The 22,034-nt window shown below is 47.3% G+C and overlaps 8 protein-coding genes across 8 annotated transcripts; 5 read left to right on the forward strand and 3 right to left on the reverse strand.

Moving 5' to 3' along the window:
* The first annotated feature begins 358 nt into the window (after positions 1-358).
* L228DRAFT_251340 (hypothetical protein) lies at positions 359-2,038 on the forward strand. The gene is made up of 3 exons (XM_018333535.1): positions 359-1,073; positions 1,214-1,517; positions 1,601-2,038. The coding sequence occupies exons 1-3, from the start codon at positions 475-477 to the stop codon at positions 1,778-1,780; spliced, it is 1,083 nt and encodes a 360-aa protein (XP_018184782.1). The 5' UTR covers positions 359-474; the 3' UTR covers positions 1,781-2,038.
* On the reverse strand, positions 2,034-3,610 carry L228DRAFT_234452 (hypothetical protein). The gene is made up of 4 exons (XM_018330666.1): positions 3,399-3,610; positions 2,997-3,260; positions 2,603-2,910; positions 2,034-2,498 (listed from the first exon to the last, which is right to left on the reverse strand). Exons 1-4 carry the CDS (start codon positions 3,498-3,500, stop codon positions 2,342-2,344), a joined length of 831 nt encoding a protein of 276 aa, XP_018184783.1. The 5' UTR covers positions 3,501-3,610; the 3' UTR covers positions 2,034-2,341.
* Positions 3,611-4,083: 473 nt separating this feature from the next.
* Positions 4,084-5,472, reverse strand: L228DRAFT_205096 (hypothetical protein; the record flags this gene model as incomplete). The annotated part of the gene is made up of 1 exon (XM_018329656.1): positions 4,084-5,472. A coding segment is annotated over one exon (1,389 nt), but the record flags the coding sequence as incomplete, so codon positions are not given.
* Positions 5,473-6,984: 1,512 nt separating this feature from the next.
* Positions 6,985-8,030, forward strand: L228DRAFT_251344 (serine/threonine kinase). The gene has a single exon (XM_018333536.1). It carries the CDS (start codon positions 7,073-7,075, stop codon positions 7,826-7,828), a length of 756 nt encoding a protein of 251 aa, XP_018184785.1. The 5' UTR covers positions 6,985-7,072; the 3' UTR covers positions 7,829-8,030.
* Positions 8,031-9,784: 1,754 nt separating this feature from the next.
* On the reverse strand, positions 9,785-10,603 carry L228DRAFT_201959 (aquaporin-like protein; the record flags this gene model as incomplete). The annotated part of the gene is made up of 3 exons (XM_018329638.1): positions 9,785-9,951; positions 10,016-10,316; positions 10,385-10,603. Coding segments are annotated over 3 exons (687 nt in total), but the record flags the coding sequence as incomplete, so codon positions are not given.
* A 2,007-nt stretch (positions 10,604-12,610) lies between these two features.
* L228DRAFT_263989 (hypothetical protein) lies at positions 12,611-16,188 on the forward strand. The gene is made up of 2 exons (XM_018334537.1): positions 12,611-15,343; positions 15,403-16,188. The coding sequence occupies exons 1-2, from the start codon at positions 12,837-12,839 to the stop codon at positions 15,743-15,745; spliced, it is 2,850 nt and encodes a 949-aa protein (XP_018184787.1). The 5' UTR covers positions 12,611-12,836; the 3' UTR covers positions 15,746-16,188.
* Positions 16,189-16,586: 398 nt separating this feature from the next.
* L228DRAFT_49175 (hypothetical protein) lies at positions 16,587-17,088 on the forward strand. Its single transcript, XM_018336634.1, has one exon. It carries the CDS (start codon positions 16,730-16,732, stop codon positions 17,039-17,041), a length of 312 nt encoding a protein of 103 aa, XP_018184788.1. The 5' UTR covers positions 16,587-16,729; the 3' UTR covers positions 17,042-17,088.
* Positions 17,089-18,940: 1,852 nt separating this feature from the next.
* Positions 18,941-21,345, forward strand: L228DRAFT_286088 (hypothetical protein). Its single transcript, XM_018336414.1, has 3 exons — positions 18,941-19,178; positions 19,241-19,734; positions 19,828-21,345. Exons 1-3 carry the CDS (start codon positions 19,115-19,117, stop codon positions 21,229-21,231), a joined length of 1,962 nt encoding a protein of 653 aa, XP_018184789.1. The 5' UTR covers positions 18,941-19,114; the 3' UTR covers positions 21,232-21,345.
* The last annotated feature ends 689 nt before the right edge of the window (positions 21,346-22,034 follow it).

Raw genomic sequence — 22,034 nt, forward strand, 5'->3', positions numbered from 1 at the left:
TTCGCATACAAGTTGTGGCTGACGATGAGTCAGCATTGACTATGCACCGCCACATGAACCAGCCACAGGCTGTAGCTGTACCATCACATGCTAGCGCTGTCAGAATGCGGACGAGCTCACTGCATGCAGAAGAGGAAATGTATGAGCAGCATAAGGTAGTGGTCGAAGGTGTAATGATCTGCAGTCATGTCCTCTGAAACTTCCAGCATTACTACTCTGAGACGTAACATCAATTCTCAGCAACATTCGTTATACTTCTTCTCTCCTACCCCAGATGATACTCTCCACGGCGGACTATTATTGTTCCCCGGTTTCCCCGCAATAGATGCCAAGGGGGGCATTGCTTGGAGGGACAAATAACCTCTCGGCTTTTGTCAGACTTTATCCTTTGCTTGTGCGCCTCTAGCTGAATAGTTACTGTGCTCCTGGAATCATCATTTTTACCATTACAATCACACTACGTCTTCTTTGACAATGGATGCAATGTCCGGCAGTGAGATTTCCAGCAATCCAGACCAAAATTATGCTAGTATAACTCTCAATTCTTTCAAGATACCGCAGTTGCCTCAATTAAGCAGCAAAGTCGAAGGCATTGCATTGATCTCCGACATCGAGCATGTGGAGTACGAAACAACACTCCAGCAAGGCTATGGCGGCATAAAACACCTTCCACCCTCCATTTTGGATATCACGTTGGGTGGCTTTTCTTCTGGATTTCCAATGGGCTTTCTCACAGCTCTTGGTCAACAATTACAGCATCTTCAATCATTTGCTGTTAGAAATTCGCTGCTTGGAGGCGAATCGGAAGAATCACACAAAGACACCGTAGAATTCTTCAAGCATGCGACGGAACTGGTCGATTTGCGTTTCGAGAACGTCTTTGCCTATCCCGGATTTTTTGCAACGCTGGGTGATATTATTACAACAAGTAAAAAGAGTTGCTTGCAAGCCTTGGACATTAGCTATGTTTTCCAGAACCAGGATGAGAAATTTCACGAACGGATTGCTTCAACAGAGATGCATAGATTGGTTGGACCGTCTTTGACACATCTTGGATTGGATTTCTCTGCAGAGTAAGTTGACTTTAAATATTTCTGTTAGCTGAGCCCGAGAATGACTCGCTGCAATGCTTTTCGTGGGAAGACGCAGCGGCACGGAATCCCAATGCATATAAGGCTGGACGGTTAGTACAATTTTAGTAACTTGTGAGCAGGATATCACAAGGCACCGGTGTTGTTCCTTTCCCGCCATCGTCTTCTGTCGCCCTGGTTGATGCATTAACGGGACCGGATGCGCCCGTTGACCTTGTCCGACTCGATATGGTAATGTATTGTCTGACGCTGGAGCAATTATTTGGACTGTTGCAGAAACATGGCAATTTGCGCTGGCTTTCCGCTGCTTTAAAGATTGAAGCCACAGAACAGAACAAGTATGGTATCCTTGCGGCATTGGCAAATTGTCCAAAGTTGGAGCATGTCGAAATAATCGGGTATCCGTCTCTCGAAAATCAACAAGCTGTATGTCACTCCGCAATCTCTTCAAACTCCTTTGGTTTATTGCTTTTTCTACATTTTAGCGCCGTAATTAAGACACGCACTAGGTTCCGGACTTGAAACAAGCGGTGTTCGATGTTGCCCTTCCATGTGCGAGGGATATTCAGCTGCTTGCCGATGAGAGACACCACTGCCCGCGTCTAGTCGATTTTTCGTGCAACATTCTGCGAAATCCAATGCTTGGCGAAGTCGTTTGGGAAAGAGAAAGTGAGACTGGTAGGACATGAAACACGAACTAGAGGCGATGATGCATTCAGTGGTGCGGAGCTGAGAGACCGATGAAACGCTTTACAGAGGAATTCCTGTTCCTCCCCGATTTCGTTGACCACTGACAGATGAACAACTCTGAAGGAATTCACGACGATAGAGATCGAGAAATTTTTTGTCGACCGACTAGATATAGAATGAAGATTTATTTAGATGTTTATAATTTATTTTTAAGAATGATCAAACCAGATTATCACAATCAGACTATCGTTTCCCACTTGATTACCGCGGAGAAATACTCCAGAGAGTGAGTGACCGCTCTGAGGGCGCCCTCAATAAACTGAACCTGCAGCCGCTTAGAATTATTCAGATACTTTCAGAAAATGAAAACTAACGTTACAAAGGCATATCGAGAATATAGGTATTTGCTGGGAATAAAAACTTCTCCGACAGGATTAAAATTTTGAAAAAGAATCCCTTCTGGGATGTTGCAACCATAGACCGTCGCTGGGGACGGGGCAGTATGAGCGGCCAGCTTATTGTCCCGGTAATGCGTCTCTCAATGCCGAATTGATATGAGGCTACTCAGCCTTCTTTGCCTGTTCGCGCAAATTTGGTGCAGTCGTCGACTCTTTTTCGATATTAGCCGCCCAGAGAGCCGCGCCCACTGTGTTAGTAAAGGAAAACAGAATGGATGCAACAGGAATGAGCTCGAGTAAAACGGCAATGAGGCCAAAACTGTTCGATCACATTATCAGTACCTGAACAACATTTAAAACGGAAGAGAAAGACGGTTTCTGCATCTTTCCGTGCTTGTTGGGCTAGGAATAGAATATGCATACCTCGTATAAGCGCCCTGGTTCTGGTGAATAAACGCAGCTCGCTGGGACTTTGACCACTCTTTCAACTGGAAATAGCGGGCATGGGCGGTAGGACCCGCTTTCTTGCCTTGAAGAACCAAAAACAATATTGTACCGATGACAGGGATGAAGTTCAGAGGGAGGTACATGAAATACCGAATGATGGCCTGCGGTGTGAAGCTGGAAAATGGTTTTTTGATAAGCTTTCCCAGCTTCGAAATAGGGTCATTTCCGCGCTTGATCTCTCGGCCGTCGGATACGACGCCAGTCATTCCCTTAGCAACAAGCGTCTGCATTGCGCAAGTTAGCCATCAATTATCCAAGGCTTAGAGTAGTTCAATCCACAACTTTAACGGATCTGAAGAAAGAAGCATACCCCATCAAATGTGTCAATCAAGGCATCATCTATCAAGAAAGTTTTGCTGAGGATCGTGAAAATAGTCGAGCTTTCATTGAGCACGAGCAATACTGTCGTGAAAGCAGCCAGAGGCCCGTTGACCACAGCCAGCACCGCGGCTTGCGGAAGATACGTAAAGACGAACATTGTAGCCGTCACTCCAATGCCCAAGGTAATGGTCGGCAGAAGCTTTGAGAGAAAGGGCTTCCATAAACTGCGGTGGGTGGCGAAGTATGCAATTCCCTGAATTGGTAGAGCACAGAAAAAGTTAGCTGCTGCAATCAAGGCCGCAAAGGGAAACAAAAACGGCAAGATAATCAAACAGGAAGTTTTACATTGAAGACTTTTTCTTGTGAAAATTATCACGATTCACGAACATACCTTCAAAGGATACAAATAAGCTCCAGAACGCGCCGCATCGGCAGTCAAGCCTCGAACACGGACGACCTCTTCGGACACGGTTTCCTTGACTTTCGCAGACATGTTTGCAACTGATATATCCGCGTAGTTAAAATCAAATGAAATGCCCTGAGGCGTAACTGAGATGAAATGAAGGCTGCCCAACGATAAAGTATGAGAAAAATGAAATAAAGAAAGAACGGTTGACCCTGTCCAGCCTTGTGATATCCCTTGGCATTAACCATTAGCGCGTGCCGACGTCATATGGTTGTTTACCCTCCTCGCCTGACGTAGCGAATCTGGGGGAATTTCCAGGTACGAGATGCGCTGAATCTTATCTGATCGATGGACGGTGGTTTAACTAACCCACACTCGAGAGTGATGGGCGCAACAGTAAAATTAGACTAAATCAGTATTCTTCGACTTCAATGCTTAAGTTTACATTTTGTGGTATATTATGCTATTGAACTTGAGCGGATTATCAGAGGAGAAAGTGAAATTTATGATGCATTAGGGTAGTTTTTAAGCAGGAGCTTTTGTTCAATGAGTCCAGTGGATAGTCCAATTAAAAGGCTGTGATTGGGCGCCCTTGAAGCTTGGCCGCAGCCTCAGTTTCCTTAAGATCCGTTACCAATCAGGCTCATTTCATCTTTGGCTCATACGGATACCGATGCCATGCGGTTGTGAGATTTCCACGGAAATTATATGTCGGATCATATGAATCTGGTTGACAATTGTACGCCTCATCAATTGCCTTGACGATGAACCATCTTCCCGCCAAGCGTTTTGGCATGACGAGTGTCCATTGTTTCCATGCCCAGGACTTGTGACCTTTGGCATCAGAGTTCGTGAGCTCTGCCTGATGCCATGTATGCCCGTTGTCTGCACTGACATCCACACGGATAATTTCTCTTCCTCCACCAGAGAAAGCATAGCCCTGAAGGGCAATAGAGTCTTCCTCTAGGCCATATACCCGAATCAGACTTCTTGCTTCCGGCTCATGGCTGGAGAACTCCTTCACAGAGGTAATAGCTGATTGAACGGGCATTTCTTGAATACTACGTGCCTTTTCCCAGTCCGGCTTGGAACCCTCGTTAGGACCAAAACATTTATAATCTCGGCGCTGCCATTGCGAGGTGGATTCTTCGTCGGACATGATAATCTTGTTGACCCATTTAACACTCCGTGCCGCGACATGACCTGGAACGATCACTCGCACTGGCGCACCATGGTCGCGCGGAAGAGGCTCTCCATTCATTTCGTACGCGAGTAACACGTCGCCCCTCTTGTCCACGGCTTTTTCAATAGGGATAGATGCGCCATATGCTTCTTCACCCACAAATTGGGCATGCTTCGTATCTTCCGGGAGGTCTTCAACATCAAGGCCAGCGTCCCTGAGGACGTCTCGAAGTCTGACTCCTGTCCATTCGGCGGTTCCGATGGCGCCAACGTCCCATTGCAAGCCGTTGGTGGAGCGAGCGCCAAGCGTCATGTGCTTGCGACGGTTTCCGGAGCATTGGAGAGTAGCAGTGATTTTGTGGGACTGGAATGTTTTGCGCAAATCTTCCAGGGTATAGTCTTTGGTCGTACCGTCGTAAAGCTCAACTGTTATTTTGTGGGAGTCGCCGTCATCAGGAGGGACCCAGAGGTGGTTGCGTACGTAGAAAACCGAATTGGGTGTAATGAATGTTACCAGCTCGCTGGCTGGCGTTTCAGAGTTGCAGGGACGGTCGCTGTGCGGACTGAGCCGCGGATCTCGGTGCGGGTCATTTTTGAAAGGATCTTCGACGCGGTCCGCTGGCACATGGCCATCGACAAGATCTCGAGGATCCACGACACCTATAAAGTATTGCTCGAGGATGTCGTACACGTCTTGCTTTTGATGGATCGTGAAAATTTTCCAATATGGATCAATCAGTCCACCCGCTGCTCGTAAAATTACTTCACCTCCGGGGTGGCTTGGTATCCATTCTGTTATATCATATACGCGGTCTCCTCGGATTGCCCATATTCGTTCGGCGCCGACCCCGTGACGCTGTACTTCGGCGAATCGAAACACTTTGGCGCCATTTTGATCCAGATCCAGGTCAGTAGGACTCTCCGCATAGGCCACGCGGCTAGTAGAGAGGTAAGATCCAACGGCGCCAACCGTAGCAAGGGTGAATCCAAGCAAACGAATTGACCTGGTTGCATTGTGGCGCATCCTTGGACGAGAAAAAGTACTCATTGAGCATTTCGGCAAACTCCAGCATATGCGTCCCGGATTTGGTGTTCTCAGGAGTTTGCACTTTTGCAAAAACGGTCCTTCTAGACTTGACGCCACCCTATGTGTATTTAAAAAACCCCGTTGAAAAGACATTTTTGCTGGCATGAATATTATGAAGAAAAGAAACAGAACCACCAAATGAGAAAAGGTCAAAAAAGGCAATGGTTTCAAACGTCAAATAATCCAGAAACCGCCTCTAGGGGAAAGAAAGGAAAGAGTTAGAAGAGGCCGGGTAATGCAAACGATCTATCTCGTGTTCTTCAAAGTAAAAAGACGATCGATATGAACGGCAAACAAGCAGATGATCAATGTCTGACAATGAGAACAGCGCCGAATTAACAAGACGATCAATGCCAGAGTTGAAATGAGTGGGAGAAAATAATAGCTGTGCAACACCGACTCTGTAGCCAAGCTTTTGAATGAAATACTTACCTCCCCCAAACCGCCACGAGCGCAATTCAGTGAGAGATACTTAAAACATTTCAGAAATCCTTAGACCAATATCTTTAAGATTGATAGATACAATTGTCTGAGCTGGTCCGCCAAAAAGGCACAGATAGACTTCATTCGGAAGACTTTCCTCCTAAATTTCCGAATCTGCCGACATAACGCTAAGCCTAAATTGTACTAGCTGTGCTAGGGGGAACGAAAGTGGTTCCGACACAAATTGCCCAATTGGGTACTGACATGTCCTTTCAGCTTCTTAGACTACAGCAGGCTTCGGGGATGTGTGTAGAAGACCTCAGGAGAAATATGTATCCTTCTCAAAGTAAGGTTAGTGGACATTATATGGTAGTTATAGGTAAACTAATCGCTGGATTTGCCAGCTATACGTAGTATACCTTAAGACTAAGATTTAAACAAAGTCTGTACCCTCCCTGTCTCTACTATTTCTCCGATCCGCCGGGCGGTCAGTTCCTGCAGCGCTCTGGCAGGGCGATGGATCTCCGATTGGGTGAAATTACAACGATCCTAAGATCTGACTGTTAAGAGACGGTGCTTTAGCCCCGAGGTAGTGATTTTTTCACTCACCAGGTCGGCGTGGAACCTGATTTCCAGGAAAACACGTTGAGAACTTGCTGATGATGGTACAGAGGCCCTTTCTGACAATTAGTCCTTGCCATGCAGATTCGGTCAAATAGCCTCATTTAGCTACCTACATTTGACATTCCTTGTCTTCTTTAACTGTGACTATGGTACCCCGTGACCAAAGGTCACATGATATGTCTTTATACCTCAGGCATCGTATAAATAAAAGAAACCCTGCTTCCGACTTGACTTAGAAGACCTAATGTCCTATCTAAGGTGAGAAAAAGGCGTCCTTCATCAGTAAGTCCTCACTATCGTATCATTTAATACATATGTATTCTAAGATCGACCAGATTGTATCATGGAAGTTTACGACCAGAGTGAAGCCTTCATCGAGAAGGATGGCGATCTAGAGTTTTCTCATACGAAAGTCGTCCTGAGGGCAGAGGACAGATTTTTTTATGGCTCATCCCAACGTCGCTTGTTACCGGGCTCTACTTTCGATCTCCCTCCTTCAGAGCTTACCGAAATCCCTCTGGACAAGATCTGGCCGCGAGTCAATTCCAAATTGACTGAAGCTCCCAAGCCATTGCCTCCAGGCTGTTATGTAAAACAGCCAAGACTGATCGAATATGGCGACACTGAGGCATCCCAGAATCCAGGCGCTCAACTTTTGCACGAAGCAAACATATGTGAGATTTTAAAAGAGTCTCCTCATCCGAACATTGCTCAATATCTCGGCTGCATTATTGAAGATGAGAGGCTTAGAGGGCTGTGCTTTGCCAATTATCCCAAGAACCTCTTTCAAGCCGTGGAAGAAGATGCAAGCACTCTAGACATAGAGAAATGCATAAACGGTATCGAAAATGGTATACAGCATCTGCATGGACTGGGACTCGTCCATAATGACATAAATCCGTCAAACATCATGATAGATGGGGATATACCGGTCATCATCGACTTCGACTCATGCAAATCAGAAGGTGCACCGCTGGGCGTCAAGGGAGGGACAACTGGATGGAGTTCACGCGACACAAAATTTGCTGAATGCGAAAATGATATTGATGCACTGTCTAAGATACGAAACTTCCTAAAGACAGTTTTCAAAAATAATTGAACATCATCTCGCTATCTCATATATGACGAGGAGGAGCCCCAGATTGACTATGATGGGTGGGCATCCCAGATACAGTAGGAGGAGGGCGAACACCAGATCGAGCATGGCGAGGAATCTCAGGTCGGGTTATACATCTATCAGAACAATTAGAAACTATCAAGACCAGAGTAACATATAACCTCACTTGATTTATCGCGCTGACGGATCGTAGGCTGTGGAGTATTTGCAGGTCTTTTGCCCACAGTCGGATGCTTTGTATACATATCGGGTTCCGTCGGTTCGATATTTGGTACGGAATTCGCAATGATTCACCAACGGTGTAATTTCGGTGGCGGCCATTTTGTGTGGATGAACTTATTGTCTATGCTTGCCAAATGAGAAATATGTCTCGAGAAAGGCTGACTTCCTCTGGAACCTTTTGCCAATAAATAGAAGGGAGGCAGAAGTCGCAGAGACACACATGCCATCCTAAAATGACAATCGTGCGGGGCAGGTAGGTAGGTAGACAAGTGTTGCAAATGACCAGTCGATCCAAAGCAGGTGTCTACCTGTATCGACTGGTAGACATTGCTCCAGCCAGCTCAGAGATAAGCAGCCGCTGAGATCATGGCTTTTCGAGCAAATGAAGGCTTTGGGAAGAGTGGGCCATTGTCTTAGAAAACTGTCAGTGCCATTCCAGAGAACGCATGTTTCATTGAGACAGGAGAATGCTCCGGTCCGCCACTTTTCTCTTCAATTACACAAGGTCCAATGGCATGTTTGAATGGCAGGTTGGATGTGATTGAACGCGCAACAGATGATGAGATTGGAAGTCCAGCTCCGAAATTCTCCTACATACAGGACTGTGTGATGCCTAGTGTGGCCGATCGAGATCAAGATAGTCGACCAGATCGTCGCTTATCACGTCCGAGGATTACACCGCAAGGACATTTTTCTTTTTTGGGGGGGGAACTATAAGTGGTGCATTGTGTCGAACTGGAAAGAAAACCCCTGGCTCGTTTGTTGATCATATCCGTTGTGGATAGCGGGTGGGCCTGTATAATATAAGTAGGCAGGTCAGTGAACGAGACGTGTAAACTTATGGGTCAAGAGATAGCGGAGTAGCGGCCGCGCTGGCAGGCGTAGCAAGCTGAGTCCTCGGCACGATCGCGATCTAAGGCGCGGGCCGAGCCACAGTGGGGTTGGTTCTTGGCTGCCGGCCGTCGACATGGGCAGTAAAAGTGCATCTGTCTATTGTTTTGTCGGGCTCAACCGGACGGTTCATGAAGCTATTATACTAGCTATTTTATTATATTATCATTGATTGTATCGATAGTATTACTTGTAAGTGAATCGACAGAATCAGCAGAGAAAGTGACAGCAAAAGCCCCTAACATACCTACTACTTTTTCTCAGGGGAGTGAGCCCGTAAGAGCCCGCCATTTTCTGCCGCCATTTTCCAAACGCCCATGCATCAGTTCTTTTGTCCCCTTCTGTCTGAAGGCGTGTAAGCTACGGGTTAGTGGCATTGAGTTCGGGCCGAACGGGCAAAAGCAAAAGACGCATCACAGAAAGTACTCGGTAAAGTTTGTGATTCCAAGTTGCTGCATTTGATCCGAGCACAAAATGCAAGACTATCACCTCCAAATTGATCCATCAAGGATACTTTTTTCGCATGGAAAGAACGTTGCGCAAAGACATGCGTCCATTTGAGACTCGTGAATTAAAACAACACAAATTCGCTAAACATAAAATCTACCGAGACGGACTGCCCGCCTCAATCACCGGGCCATTTCGATAAGAATCCTCCGAGGTCATGGGAGCATCGGAAGACCGGTATTGTTGACTGGGACTGCTTATCGTAGGCTCGACGCCAGGCTCGATGTCGCTCTGTCGACGTTCCGAGATCGGTTTCTCAGCCTCCTCTTTGTCAAGCCTCTCGGCCTCCTTGGCATTCATGTCTTGACCTGGATTGCAGGTTTCATACTCCAAAGATTTGAGCATTTTGTAGAAGCCGCAGGCCAGGAGCGAACCCAGGCCTGGTCCGACCCAGTAGATCCAATGGTAGACTGGAAATGAATGGTTCACCACGGCAGGCCCAAATGAACGGGCAGGGTTCAGGGAGCCACCCGTATAGCCTACGCCTAAAAGTACAAGTTTTGGTTCAGAGCTGATCTAGACCAAGTTTTTTTGGTAGTAGTCACTCACCAACCAACTCCGCAATAAATAAAGAAAGCCCGATTCCAATTGGGGCAATAAATGTGCTTCGGTGTTTTTCGGCTGCGAGCATGAAGATTGTCAAAACAAGTTCGGCCGTGAGGAACATTTCGATAAACAATCCACGCGATTTGGAAGTGCCCATGCCCAACTGGGTAGCCACTCTTAGAGGGCCTGGGAAAACCGCAGAGACCACACCTGCCGACGCCATGGCTCCTAGCAGCTGCGCAATAAACACGACAACAGCACGCACGGCAGGCACAGCGCCAATCAGAAACATTCCGAGGGTGACCTATTATGCCTCCTTTGATTAGATTAAGGTTTCATTGCGTTCCGGGGACTCAAGGTCGAACAACTCACGGCTGGATTGAAGAGACCGCCAGTCACGCGGAAAAATATCCATGCATTGACGACCAATGAAAAACCGAAGGCGAGGCTGATATATAACAGAGTGCCAACATTCGGGCCCATGGTTGATGAAGCAGCTGTATTGGCAACTTGAGTACCGGCAAAGGAAAAGAATAAGAAGAGGAAGGTGCCGACAAATTCCCCTATCATGGCAATGAGATGATTCCTGAAGCCATTGGGCAGATTCGTGGGCGAAAAGCGGCTGATTGCCGGCGGAGTCTTGTGCCTTCGAGGCCTCGCCGCAGCATCGGCCAGGCCGCGCGATATTGGAAATGAGTCCATCATCCTGACGACGTGGACTCAAAGAAACGCGATCAGATTGTTATACACAACGAGCTGCTAAGTTTATGATGTCCGGAGTTCGTAAAAATAAAAGGGCCAAACAATAAGAATAATTACAGCCAGTCGATCTTGTTGTCTTCACACTTTATTGAAACTCGCCATCAGCCACATCCATGCGACGAGAAGGACGACTTCGCTTTATGGAGCTTCATTACGCCACCCATATTAGAAGAGCAACGCGGGGCAACAGCTCTCATGATCTGCGCGAGCCCAAAACGCGCCAGGTGTCTAGGCACGATTGCCATTAACATTGGATGGGATTGCTCGGATAAAGGGCGTCATCAGACGCCACGGCGTTCCATATTGCTTAGGATGACGGTATTTCTGATTGGGTCCCATAGGAGTTACCCATTATCGCCCGTGGGATGATCGGATTTAGAGCATGCAGCTTCCATAAGAGACATGGCGTTTGAGTGGTGGAAACTGTAAAGAGCAGTGGCCGCGATATCAAAGTCGACTGGTGGAGAACGCCGGATGACGGCCGTTCCCCACAAAAGGAAGTCAAACGATGACGCCATGCCAAAGGAGGAATGGATAGCTAAAACACCACAAGGAAGCCACACATTTGCTACCGTAGATCATTTACGTCAACTCATAGTCACTGCGATTGTAACATATTTTGTGGAAGCGATTATCAGGATAAAAAAATTCAGTCTCTTTTTTTTTTTTTTTTTTTTTTTCGTTTCACAATTCACAAATGTTGAATTGTTGCGGGTCATCTAATATTGAGCGTAGCGGATCACAAGCTACCACTAACACTGTTCATTGATTTATTTTCAGCCGCCATCCGCTGAGCTTCTACAGCTGGATCTACAATTGAGCTCGACAGATCCAAAAGAGAATATTGACATTGTGCCTTGCGAGAGCGCGTGTGATTCCTCGAAACTCAGCTGCCAGATATATGGATTGGCGTCACGAGCGCTGCCAAAGAAATCTCTGTAAAGATTCTACCTTTCTAGAAATATTTTATCGTAGTATATCCACCACAGTCCTCAATGGCCTCAGAAATGTATATTTGGTTTGCATTCTCAAGTTTTGAGCCAACAAGCATCACTTGCAAAGCTCGGCCTTGTGAGCCAGTAATGTTAGCATATACCTAGATTATACAAATACCGGCACTAGCTACACTATAAAATGATATTGCTAGTGGATCCTCCGATCAAGTGCTCTATGTAATGATCTAGGTAGATGCATTATCAGAGAATATGAATATTGTAATGAGACTCTCTTAGGTGACTGAGCTATCCAGCAAACCACCAAATCTACCTACCTTACTTATTGACGCCCAGGATGATATATTATTGACAAGATCACGGGGACAAATAACAGACTATAGCCGGTATAAACTATCAAAAAGTAAATAGTCTACTGCTTATGCTGGATAGAGCTTTGGTATATCTTCAAATAAACGAGTAGCAGTTCACACGATAACTTTATTTTATTACTTCATCTGGATCATCTTCTGAAGTACTAAGACGGCTTTTCATGGCAGAATACTAAATTGTTTGGGTATACTTGAGCCCTTTGCAACCCAACCTCTACCCATTATACATATGTGTATATCATTGTGAGATGCCAATGAGATTGGAAAGATACCAATTAAGGTCACCAAATCTTAATCTCATTGCACCGGTAGAACGATGTATGACTCTTCAGTGGTGTTATAATATAAGTCGATACCAGGAAAGTACAGCTTCTTTGGGGCGAGTGGGGCCAAGCGAAGCTTATCTGAGAGGTCTTTTCCGCATACGGTTAGACAGTTAGTCTACCCGCTCGGCTATGGAACCCCTCCGGAAAGAGAGAAGCATCCTATTGCCTGAGATGAATAATGATGATTCCACCAAGCTTGTCGTCGTGTGCGACTTGTTGTCTAAAGTAGGTAGCAACGAGCGACTTGCTACTCCCTTAATCCATGTCGGCAACTTCTTCTTTTTCATCGTCTGGTCTTTATTAGCAACTTCAAGTGGCAGGGAGAGCAAGCACTATTCAGTTTGGCGCTGGTTCGTCTTTCATTCATTTTCACGGGGCGCTCATCCCCATCGCCGTCCTAAATCCTCCAAACATGCGGTTACCACGCCTGATTCTCCTGCTCTTATGTTTCGTCGCCCTCTCGGTCGTCTTCACTTCCTTCTCACTTCTTTCAGCGCATCCTCGGCGACAGAGCTCAAATTCTGCGACCGATTCTCGAGCCGCCCGCGGTATTCGCGCTCTCTTCTCCTTTAATACACCCCTCTTCCCACCTTCGGCCATCATCAGCCTTACAGACGACAACTCTACATTCTTTTTAGCCCGGCCTGCAGCGTTTGGGCCTCTCCTACCCTCTAAAGGCTTGAGTGGGCCGCTCTGGGTCGGGAGTGGGTTTGGCGACGATAGCCTACGAAGAGGTGGTATTATAGCAGGCTCCGAAGGGGAGCTAGGCTGCAGCGACGTCCCTGGATGGGGTGAACTGGACAAAGCTGGAGCAGGAGGGACATCTGGATCAAAGGGCTCCCTCAAGAAAGTGTCCACTTCGAAAAAGCAGGCAGAAAAGGGAGAACGCAAAAACGAAAAAGCTAAGCGGTCGGTTGAAGGGAACATTGAGAAGGGGCAGGACAGTGCAGTGACCTCCGGCCCACACGAGGATGATGGAACAGATGACTATCTACACCATCCACTTCCTGGCTCCGACATTTCAAACTCCGAACGTCATGGCCATGATTTGTCCAATTCTGCCCCAAACAAAGGAGCCAAAAGCCCTGCCCACGCCGATATCCAGTCGCTTCAGGAGAGCGCAGAGATTGCCGGAAAGGTCGTTCTACTGAGTCGAGGAGGATGTGGATTTTTAGAGAAGGTCAAATGGGTACAGCGGCGAGGTGGCATAGCGCTTATTGTGGGCGATGATACACGGGGCGGTGGGCTTGTCACCATGTACGCTCGCGGCGATACCTCCAATGTCAGCATTCCAGCGCTCTTTACGTCCCATACCACGGCGCATCTACTGTCATCTCTCATTCCTCCAGGATTCGCGGACGAGAAAGCAGTCAAGAGTGCTACGGTAAAAGCAAAAGCGGACTTGAAAAGCAACCCTACAACTGATAAAGCTATGCGGCAAAAGGCAGGCCCAACTAGCGATCATTCTCCTCAGACTCCGGCAGACACCAAGAAGAAAGCAAGCTCTTCGAAGAAGATTACACGCCGCGCAGCCCTAAAATCTTCAAATCCGACAAAGGACCCGAACGCAGCTGAGAATAACGAACGCCCAGGGTGGATACGCTCATTTTTCTTGATGTTCGGGATTGGTAGCAGCAAACAGTCGCGCAGTTCAGGAGAGGACAGTAGACGTCCTCCGAGCAGCGGTCACCTTCACTGGGTTCCTTCCGAGGCTTTGGATGAAATCAATGAGGAATCTTCGGGCTCGAAGAAAGCTGGCTCGGCAAAGGGGAAATCTGACAAAGGATCCACAAAAGCCCCAGGCGATGTATACTCGAAACCGGCTTCAGGTGATGGATTTGTTATTGGTGTCCAGGACTGGCGCGATCCCGATCTAATTGAATCCAGTAGTGGCTCAGAGCACCAGTCAACCTCTTCACAATCCAAACCGAAATCTAATGCCCCAGGCTCTTCAAATGGAGGGACGGATGCTTCGCGTTCTGGCAAGGGTTATAAAGGCCAGCAGGAGGAGCGCCTCAAAGGGGGCAGCATTACTCCTGGCAGTGGCGAATACGCTGAGCCCGGCCAAGAGGTCGGTAACAACGCACCATCTCGAAAGCCCATGGACATATCCAACGAAAACAATGCCGAAGCAGAGGCTGAAGTTGAAGATGAAGGCGACGGCAGCCTTTTTAGGTGGATCTCGCGCCTCTCCTGGGCGGATGAGTATGAGGAAGACGAAGACACGTCAAATGAGAAACCGAAAGGAGAAGGGGCCTCTAATATCCATATAGACACCGACGGCTTGAAAGGAAGTCCAAGTACTAAAGCTGCTAAGCTTGATGGATCCGGTAACGCTGACGAGTCTGGAGACCATGAAGGTCTCTGGGTCACATTGTCTCCAGCAAGCATGTCGACCAGTCCTTTGTTCGACACCCTATTGGTGCTTGTCGTCAGTCCCTTGGTCACCTTGACGGTAGTGTATACACTGCTGTTACTCCGCTCTCAAATCCGGAGGCGAAGATGGCGGGCTCCAAAGGCCGTAGTTGAGCGATTGCCCGTCCGGACCTATCATACCGTCCCATCTATAAGTTCGAGCTCGGGCTCTTCGTCTTCGTCTTCGTCTTCTTCATTATCTATTGGGCCACCAGCAAACCCGTCAGCTGCCTCACCTCTTCTCCAAGGCGGGCCTCGGCCGGATTCTCGTCCTCATCCACGGACGCCTGCAGCCCACTCGGCCCAAGGTTCTGCTTCGGGACATGGGCCGAGCTCTTCCGTCGCGGGCCAGGAACACGAAAAGGAAAATTCAGGGCTGGCCAAATGGAGGAAAAAGTATACCGGCAGACAAGTGGAATGCGTAGTTTGCTTGGAGGAATACATTGATGGGGTGAGCAGGGTGATGAGCCTTCCGTGTGGTCACGAGTTTCATGCAGAATGCATGTAAGTACATGCATGCCAAGGTTCTCCTCATGTTACATTTACTAACGCAAATTATGCAGAACTCCATGGTTGACAACTCGTCGGCGAACTTGCCCAATTTGCAAGGGCGACGTAGTCCGGTCAATGGCTCAAGGCTCATCCAGTCCAATCCGTACGCCGTACCAAGATGTCCAGACACGGGCTGCGGAGACAAGAAACGACTCACCTTCGTCGGCTCTACCCATTACAGAAGACGTAGAAGACGAAGCCGATCCAGAACGTGCTGACGAATCTGCTGCTCAAACCACCAATGAACGGCAGAGTCATGTCGCAAACTTTTGGAGAGCCTTTCCTTCTCTGCGAGCATGGACTTCTAGTGATGAGCGAAGTGTAACTGAGGAGGAGTCTGATAGAGACCGTTGATAGTTGCACGGGCATGGTAAATTTTTTACATTGGCAGAACAAGCGAAATAAAGTTTGGCAATCGGTCATTTTTGGGTGTAAAGGCTAGCGGAATGGGAGTATATTGAGCTATTGTTTGACTTGCCAGCCATCGTTTCTTTTTCCTATCATTTTGTCATTGCTTCAAACCCTGGCGTTTGTAATTATTCCCCTCTTTCCATTTTTGCTTTTTTTTGTGCCGTCTAGTACTCCTGAGCATTCGACCGGAAGCTCGCCGGGGTGGTAGAGTATGGGCGTCTACGCAGGATCAGCTTATTTTATTCCATTCTTGTAATTTCTATTATCTATCAAGCCAGCATGCATGACGGATATGCAGTTCGGCACTTCGCTCCATACTTGTTCCCTTTTTCACTTTTCCCCGCTTTGCTCATTTTACTATAAGCTATGTGAGCCATTCGCAGCCTCGTCAATGCAAGTACTCTTTGCATTTCCGGAAGTCTTCTTGTGCAATCATAACCATGTTTTGTGTGTCGTGTTCGAACGCGGTTGGGCTCTTCGGGACGCTGCAGAATATCACCGGGGTATGATGAATGTAATTCGCAAACGACTAAGCAATCCATGCATCTACCCGGCGCTATCCGCACCCCTCTTCCTGAGTCGAGCCAGCGCTTGCAATGATTCACGGAAAGTATTGGTGCAGATTGATATTCTGATATGATTGACAGCTGCAGGTGCTAGTCCTGATTGCTGTGAATGTCGTACGAAGAATCAGAGATGTAATTGTACTATTGTATGTACGTATGTGGTGCGACAATGCAGTTGTCCGATGTTACGTAGATTCCGTTTGTCTTGTTCTGCGTTGTCCGTTTTCCTTCTCGTCATTGTTTCTTTACTTCTTTTCATTGGTTGTTGTCTTTCCGATGAATCATCTTTGCCGTTTCTGATCCCTTGTCGTTTGCGTTGTTTCCAACCGACATTTCTGCAGCTTCTGGTCATAGTGCTGTAATGCTGCAAGATTGCCTTGCTTGTTGGGCCAAACCAACGACTGTTGATAGCGACCGTGCCAATGCGCCTTTTCGTTCTCGCCCTCCAGCGTTATTCTATATATTCTTCAATAATTTCCTCTTTTCTTTCCTTGATTTACTTTTCTTACTCGATTGTTGGTGGGGGAAGTGCGAAGAGAAGAGCAGGGTGCAGTGGGCACGCAACAGCAGAGGTTCGAACTTGCCCTTTCCGCAACCCGATACAGTGCACATGATACGAAGATATCAGGTGATGTATGAAGAACACAAACAATGCTCGAAGGCTAACTCATGAATTTGATGTCAGCGTGTATACTTTTATCAGAAAAACATAAACCGTTGTTTCAATTGAATGGTCATGGCCATAAATACTGAAGTATGTAAATCCCTCACTGGCTTCTATGGTTGACGATGGCTAAATAATACCGCAGGGGAGATATATATTACGGACATCCAACATTACCGGAAAATGTTTCCCGGATTTTATGGGAATTTCCAATTGCGACGATACTCGATATATAACAACGAAAATCAGAACAGCGCAAGGGATTTCCTTGCGCTAATATAAAACGATACGCTTTTAGCTCGATAATAAAATCGCCAGACTTGCAACGACATACGCAACACAGCAAATGATAAAAAAATTTCAAAATAAAGGAAACACATTCACAACTATTCGAATCCGACTTTCGAAAATAAATAACACTCGGCAAAACAATGCTGGTCGTTTCTCGTGATATGCACGAGGCCTTACGGCTTCGTTTCATCGGCAGACTGGTATCCCAGGGACGACATATACAAGCTATCTATCAGCCGAGAGGATTACAATAACATTACGAAATATATATACAAAAACCCAAAGGAAAGAACGGCAGCCCCGGATCAAACAAGTTACATCTTCTTGCGCTAAGAGGAGAGAACGCAGTAAGGCATAGTGCCTCCTGGTGGTTCGATAAAAAAGCGAAATGGGCCACTCGACAATGAGCGTTTGTGGCAGTTTCATTGAATGAGTTGGCGAAGATACCGTGAGTATAACTCAAAGGAGAAATACAGGATGACAGGAACGGATGACTGACGGTTGGATTTAGGATTCATAACGGTAGGACTTGGACAATGTTCCAGGTTTCGAACAGACGTATTATGGACTATACGTCCTATCCCAGCCATCACAAAATGATGGATAAGAAGGGATATAAAAATACCGATAGAAGGACTGTGGAGCGTTAAACGGCGCTCTCACAGTTAATCGTCGGTGCGGCTGCGGTTGGCTGTATAAACAACCGTAATTCGACTGATTTGTTCAATTATCGATTTTATTAAAAGATAAAAGGCGAAAAAGGAGTTGAGATAAAAATGGGCAATTTGGGCGACGAGAGATGATTTTGAAGGTTGCGTATTCACGGGTCACTTTTTCAACGCGCTCGAAGAACAGGCTCTCAACTTCACGTTCGGTCCTTTCGTGCTCTAATGAGAATACGAATGAAGGGGCTCGTTCGAAACAGACATGGGAAACCCATTTGGTCTTCCAAATGGGTATTTTCATTCGTTTAGCTGTCGGCGTTGTGGCCCAGCGCCAGAAGGTGGATTCGAGTGGACGACGGAGAAACGGTTTGCGCACTGACCTTGGGTGATACACATTATTTTGAGGCGTATAGATTCTAGAAACTAGCAATAACCAACAAACATTCTCTTGGCGTTGTTCAGATCTCATTGTGCATGCCTTGCTTGATATTTGCACGGCACTTGTTGACAATCTGACGCGGTCGTTGTTTGCAGCCGTCTACCGGCACAGTAACAAGAATGGCAGATATTTCAACTGGATGGATAGCTATTTGTCAGCTAAGTACATTTCTCAACGAGAGGTCTCATGTCAAAGCCGAATGCTGGAGAGATATATTGAAAAGAATGGTATCAGCCAGGGGAATTTCGCCTTTGGAGGATAGCAATGACCCACGTGTAGTCAGTCAATATTCAGCGCCGTATATCCGGAAGCAATGATAAAATAGATTAAACAATTTTAAACGATACTCTTTCCTTTATTAGAACCTCTCGTCGTAGTGTTAAAATTCTCTCAAAAAAAAAAAGAGAAATGTAAACACACGATGCCGAAGTTGGACAGATTAGATTCAGGGTCCGAGTCCAACGGTGGGGGCCAAAAGCTTAAGTTGGAATTTCATTTCTCTAGTGTCGGTCACAGCCCCGCTGATTTCCGACGTCAGCCTTGGGAGATAAGAATCCCTTTGTCATGATGAATCGAATTGACTTTTGGTCCTGTGTATAGCTCTTTTACAAACTGAAACGGTTTCCCTAATTCCGCCATTGTTCTTAAGCATCTAATCTTTGCGGCAATTCCAATGTACACATAAGCATGGTAGGCCGCCCAGGTCGTTCCAAAGGCTGCCTAACCTGTCGGCGGCGTCATCTCAAGTGCGGTCAGTATTATGTGTCGCTTTACTGCTTCAATTCTTCTTTCATGCACTGACACTTAATACAGATGAAACCCGTCCGACGTGTAGACGCTGCGAAAAAGCGCAAATCAACTGCGATGGCTATCGCGAAGCCAACTTTATCGACGAGCGACCGCGCCTGGAGCGCAAAGCAGGTCGTTCGAACTCGCCCGAATCATTGCAGGTCAAGCCTGTCGCCATGTCAAATTCGCTTTTAATCGACTCACAGACCTGTCTGACGTATATGCTCCTCAACATGCTCAAAGGCTTCTTGAACTTGGACAAAACAGGCAAAGATAAGGTAGTGCCATGGTCTTTGGACAGCTTCGCCCTGCTGCGCGATAAGCCGCTAGCCACAACATGTTTGGAATCGCTGGTCATAGCATTCGTTGGCAGACGAATGGGGCAGCAATCCATGTATATGCGGGGAACGCAATTGTACTGCTCTGCTCTGGCGGGCCTGCATAAGAAGATTGCCTCTCCGTCCGAATGCTATTCCAACGAGACGCTTCTATGCGTCAACATGCTCAGCATTTTTGAGGTACAAATAGCGTTCCCTTAGTCAGACCCCAAGCAGTCTCCGTGTCCTTTACAATAGGATAAACCATTGAGCTAACCCTTTCATTTCATACAGTTTCTCAACCTCACTACCCGAAACGCATGGCTTAATCATGCTATTGGACTGGGTCGAATCTTTGAACAGCGCGGAGCAGCCGCACACGCTACTCCCACAGAGCGAGTCATCTTCGAAAGCAGCCGCTCCACCGTGATCCTCTCTGCACTTGTGACGCGCAGACGGACATTTATGTCTCGACCGGAATGGAAGACTCTCCCGTGGTCGGAAGACCCCTTGAAAAAAGACCTCGCGCAGCATCTCATGGACGTGTACGCCGACATTCCCGATCTCGTCGTGGATCACAACGAGGCACTATCTTCCTCCGACCCTACAGACTGCTATGTTCGTCTTTTGGAAATCCAGAGCCGCACAACCGCTCTTCTCCAGGCCCTATTCCGATGGCGCGTGGCATGGGAAGCACGGAACCCGCGCGCGAGATACGAAGTGCTCGTTGATCGTGCAGAGTGTCCATTTCCGAGTATATACTTCTACGAGAAACTCGGCCTAGCCAACGAGATTGGATTGTATAACGCCGTTCTCATCATGGCGCTTGAAGTCGCCCAATCTGTTGACGAGCAGCTCTCTGGTTCGGGTTCGGGTCCAGGTGGTGTAGGCACCGGCACCGGCACCGGCGCCGACCCCGGCGCCAAATGGAGTCCTACATCTCTTGATCCGTTTGTAAACGATCGACATAGGCCACAAAACAGCAAGATTATTGCTTCTTTTTCTGCTTCTGCTTCTCCTTCTCCACATCCTTCTTCCTCTTCTTCCCCATCTTCATCATTTCCATCTCCCTCTCCATCTCCCTCTTCATCTGCATCTGCGTCTGCTACTCCTTCGCCCTCGTCCCCCTCCAATACTGCAAATGACACGGAACTACGTACCCTCCCATCGGCTGATCTCAATGAAATGGCCACGGGCGCCGCCATCGAGGTCTGTCGTGGCGTGCACTACCATTTGCTCGATCACCAGCGCAGCGCGGGCGAACTCTTTTTGCTGTTTCCCCTGCGCATGGCCTGGAAGGCGCTTGGCAAGAGTACTACCCCCCAGGGCCGGTGGTGCGAGAACATGCTCCGATGTATGGTGACTGGAGAGCCCATTTCCGCTCCAATCTCTCAGCCTAGCAGTTCTTCTCATCCTTCTTCTCATCCTCCTTGTTCTACTTCTTGTTCTTCTCATTCTCCTTGTTCTCCTTCTTGTTCTTCGAATCCTTCTTCTACTACTGCTCATGCCGACGGCGTTGAGTCTGCTCATTCTGGTTCTGGTTCTGCATCCACACTAAACAACCCCACAACCGCCAAACCGCGAGCCAACAATTCCATCAACAACGCCGTCAGCAATACGCAATTCACGAGATGGGAGATCTCGCGCGAGGTCTTGCGGGAATTCGAGTCGAACACTGCCATTTGGGAGACTGATTAATTTTTTTTTTTTCTATTTTTTTTTTAACCACCCCTCTAGGTTTACCGTTTAATATTAGTACCCAGCATATATCCATCCATCTATATAATCCTCTTAATTGTATGCATTCGTCCCGTCGATATCCAAATTTATCTATTTATATTTGCCCTGTGGCAGGGGTGCTCGTTTTACCACACAGTCCATTCATTGACTTAATGTACCATTTTATTCAACGTCCAAGGGACCGCCTGTGACATTTTTTCCCCCTAAAGTCCCAGTTTCAACCCGTCCACGGTTTGCTGGATTGGCATATATATTCGACAGGCTAATCCCAGGACCCAAGAAATACACACCCCCTCCTCTGCATATATACCTGACCTCAAGTCTTCAACCCTTCTGTCTGAGCCTCTGAGCCTTCTCAGGTAAGGTAGTCACACGGTCACATCTTTCTTCCCTCAACAAACCCCTTTCCGGCCTCGTTTAGCGTTTAGCCTTTAGCCTTTAGCATCCCGGCCTTTTTACGTAGCCGTAGTCGCAGTCGACACGCATATCATCCTCACCGAGCCTCGTCACGCCGACACACGTCCACGTCCCAGATGGGGCTGACCGCTGATGCATATTGCGTCGGCAGCCCACTTTTCTGAAATTCCGCTCCAATGCTCCATTGCAATTTGCATCCAGCACCTCATTGTAAAATTGAATTGAATGACAAGTTGGCAACAAACACGTGCACAGTGCACATACATACATACCTTACAGTCCGTAACTCTTTTCTTCGAGGGATGGAAATGGTATGGACAGTGGAACAGTTGAAGTAAACAAGT

Source organism: Xylona heveae, assembly GCF_001619985.1.
Source record: "Xylona heveae TC161 unplaced genomic scaffold L228scaffold_14, whole genome shotgun sequence".
Classification (NCBI taxonomy): domain Eukaryota; kingdom Fungi; phylum Ascomycota; class Xylonomycetes; order Xylonales; family Xylonaceae; genus Xylona; species Xylona heveae.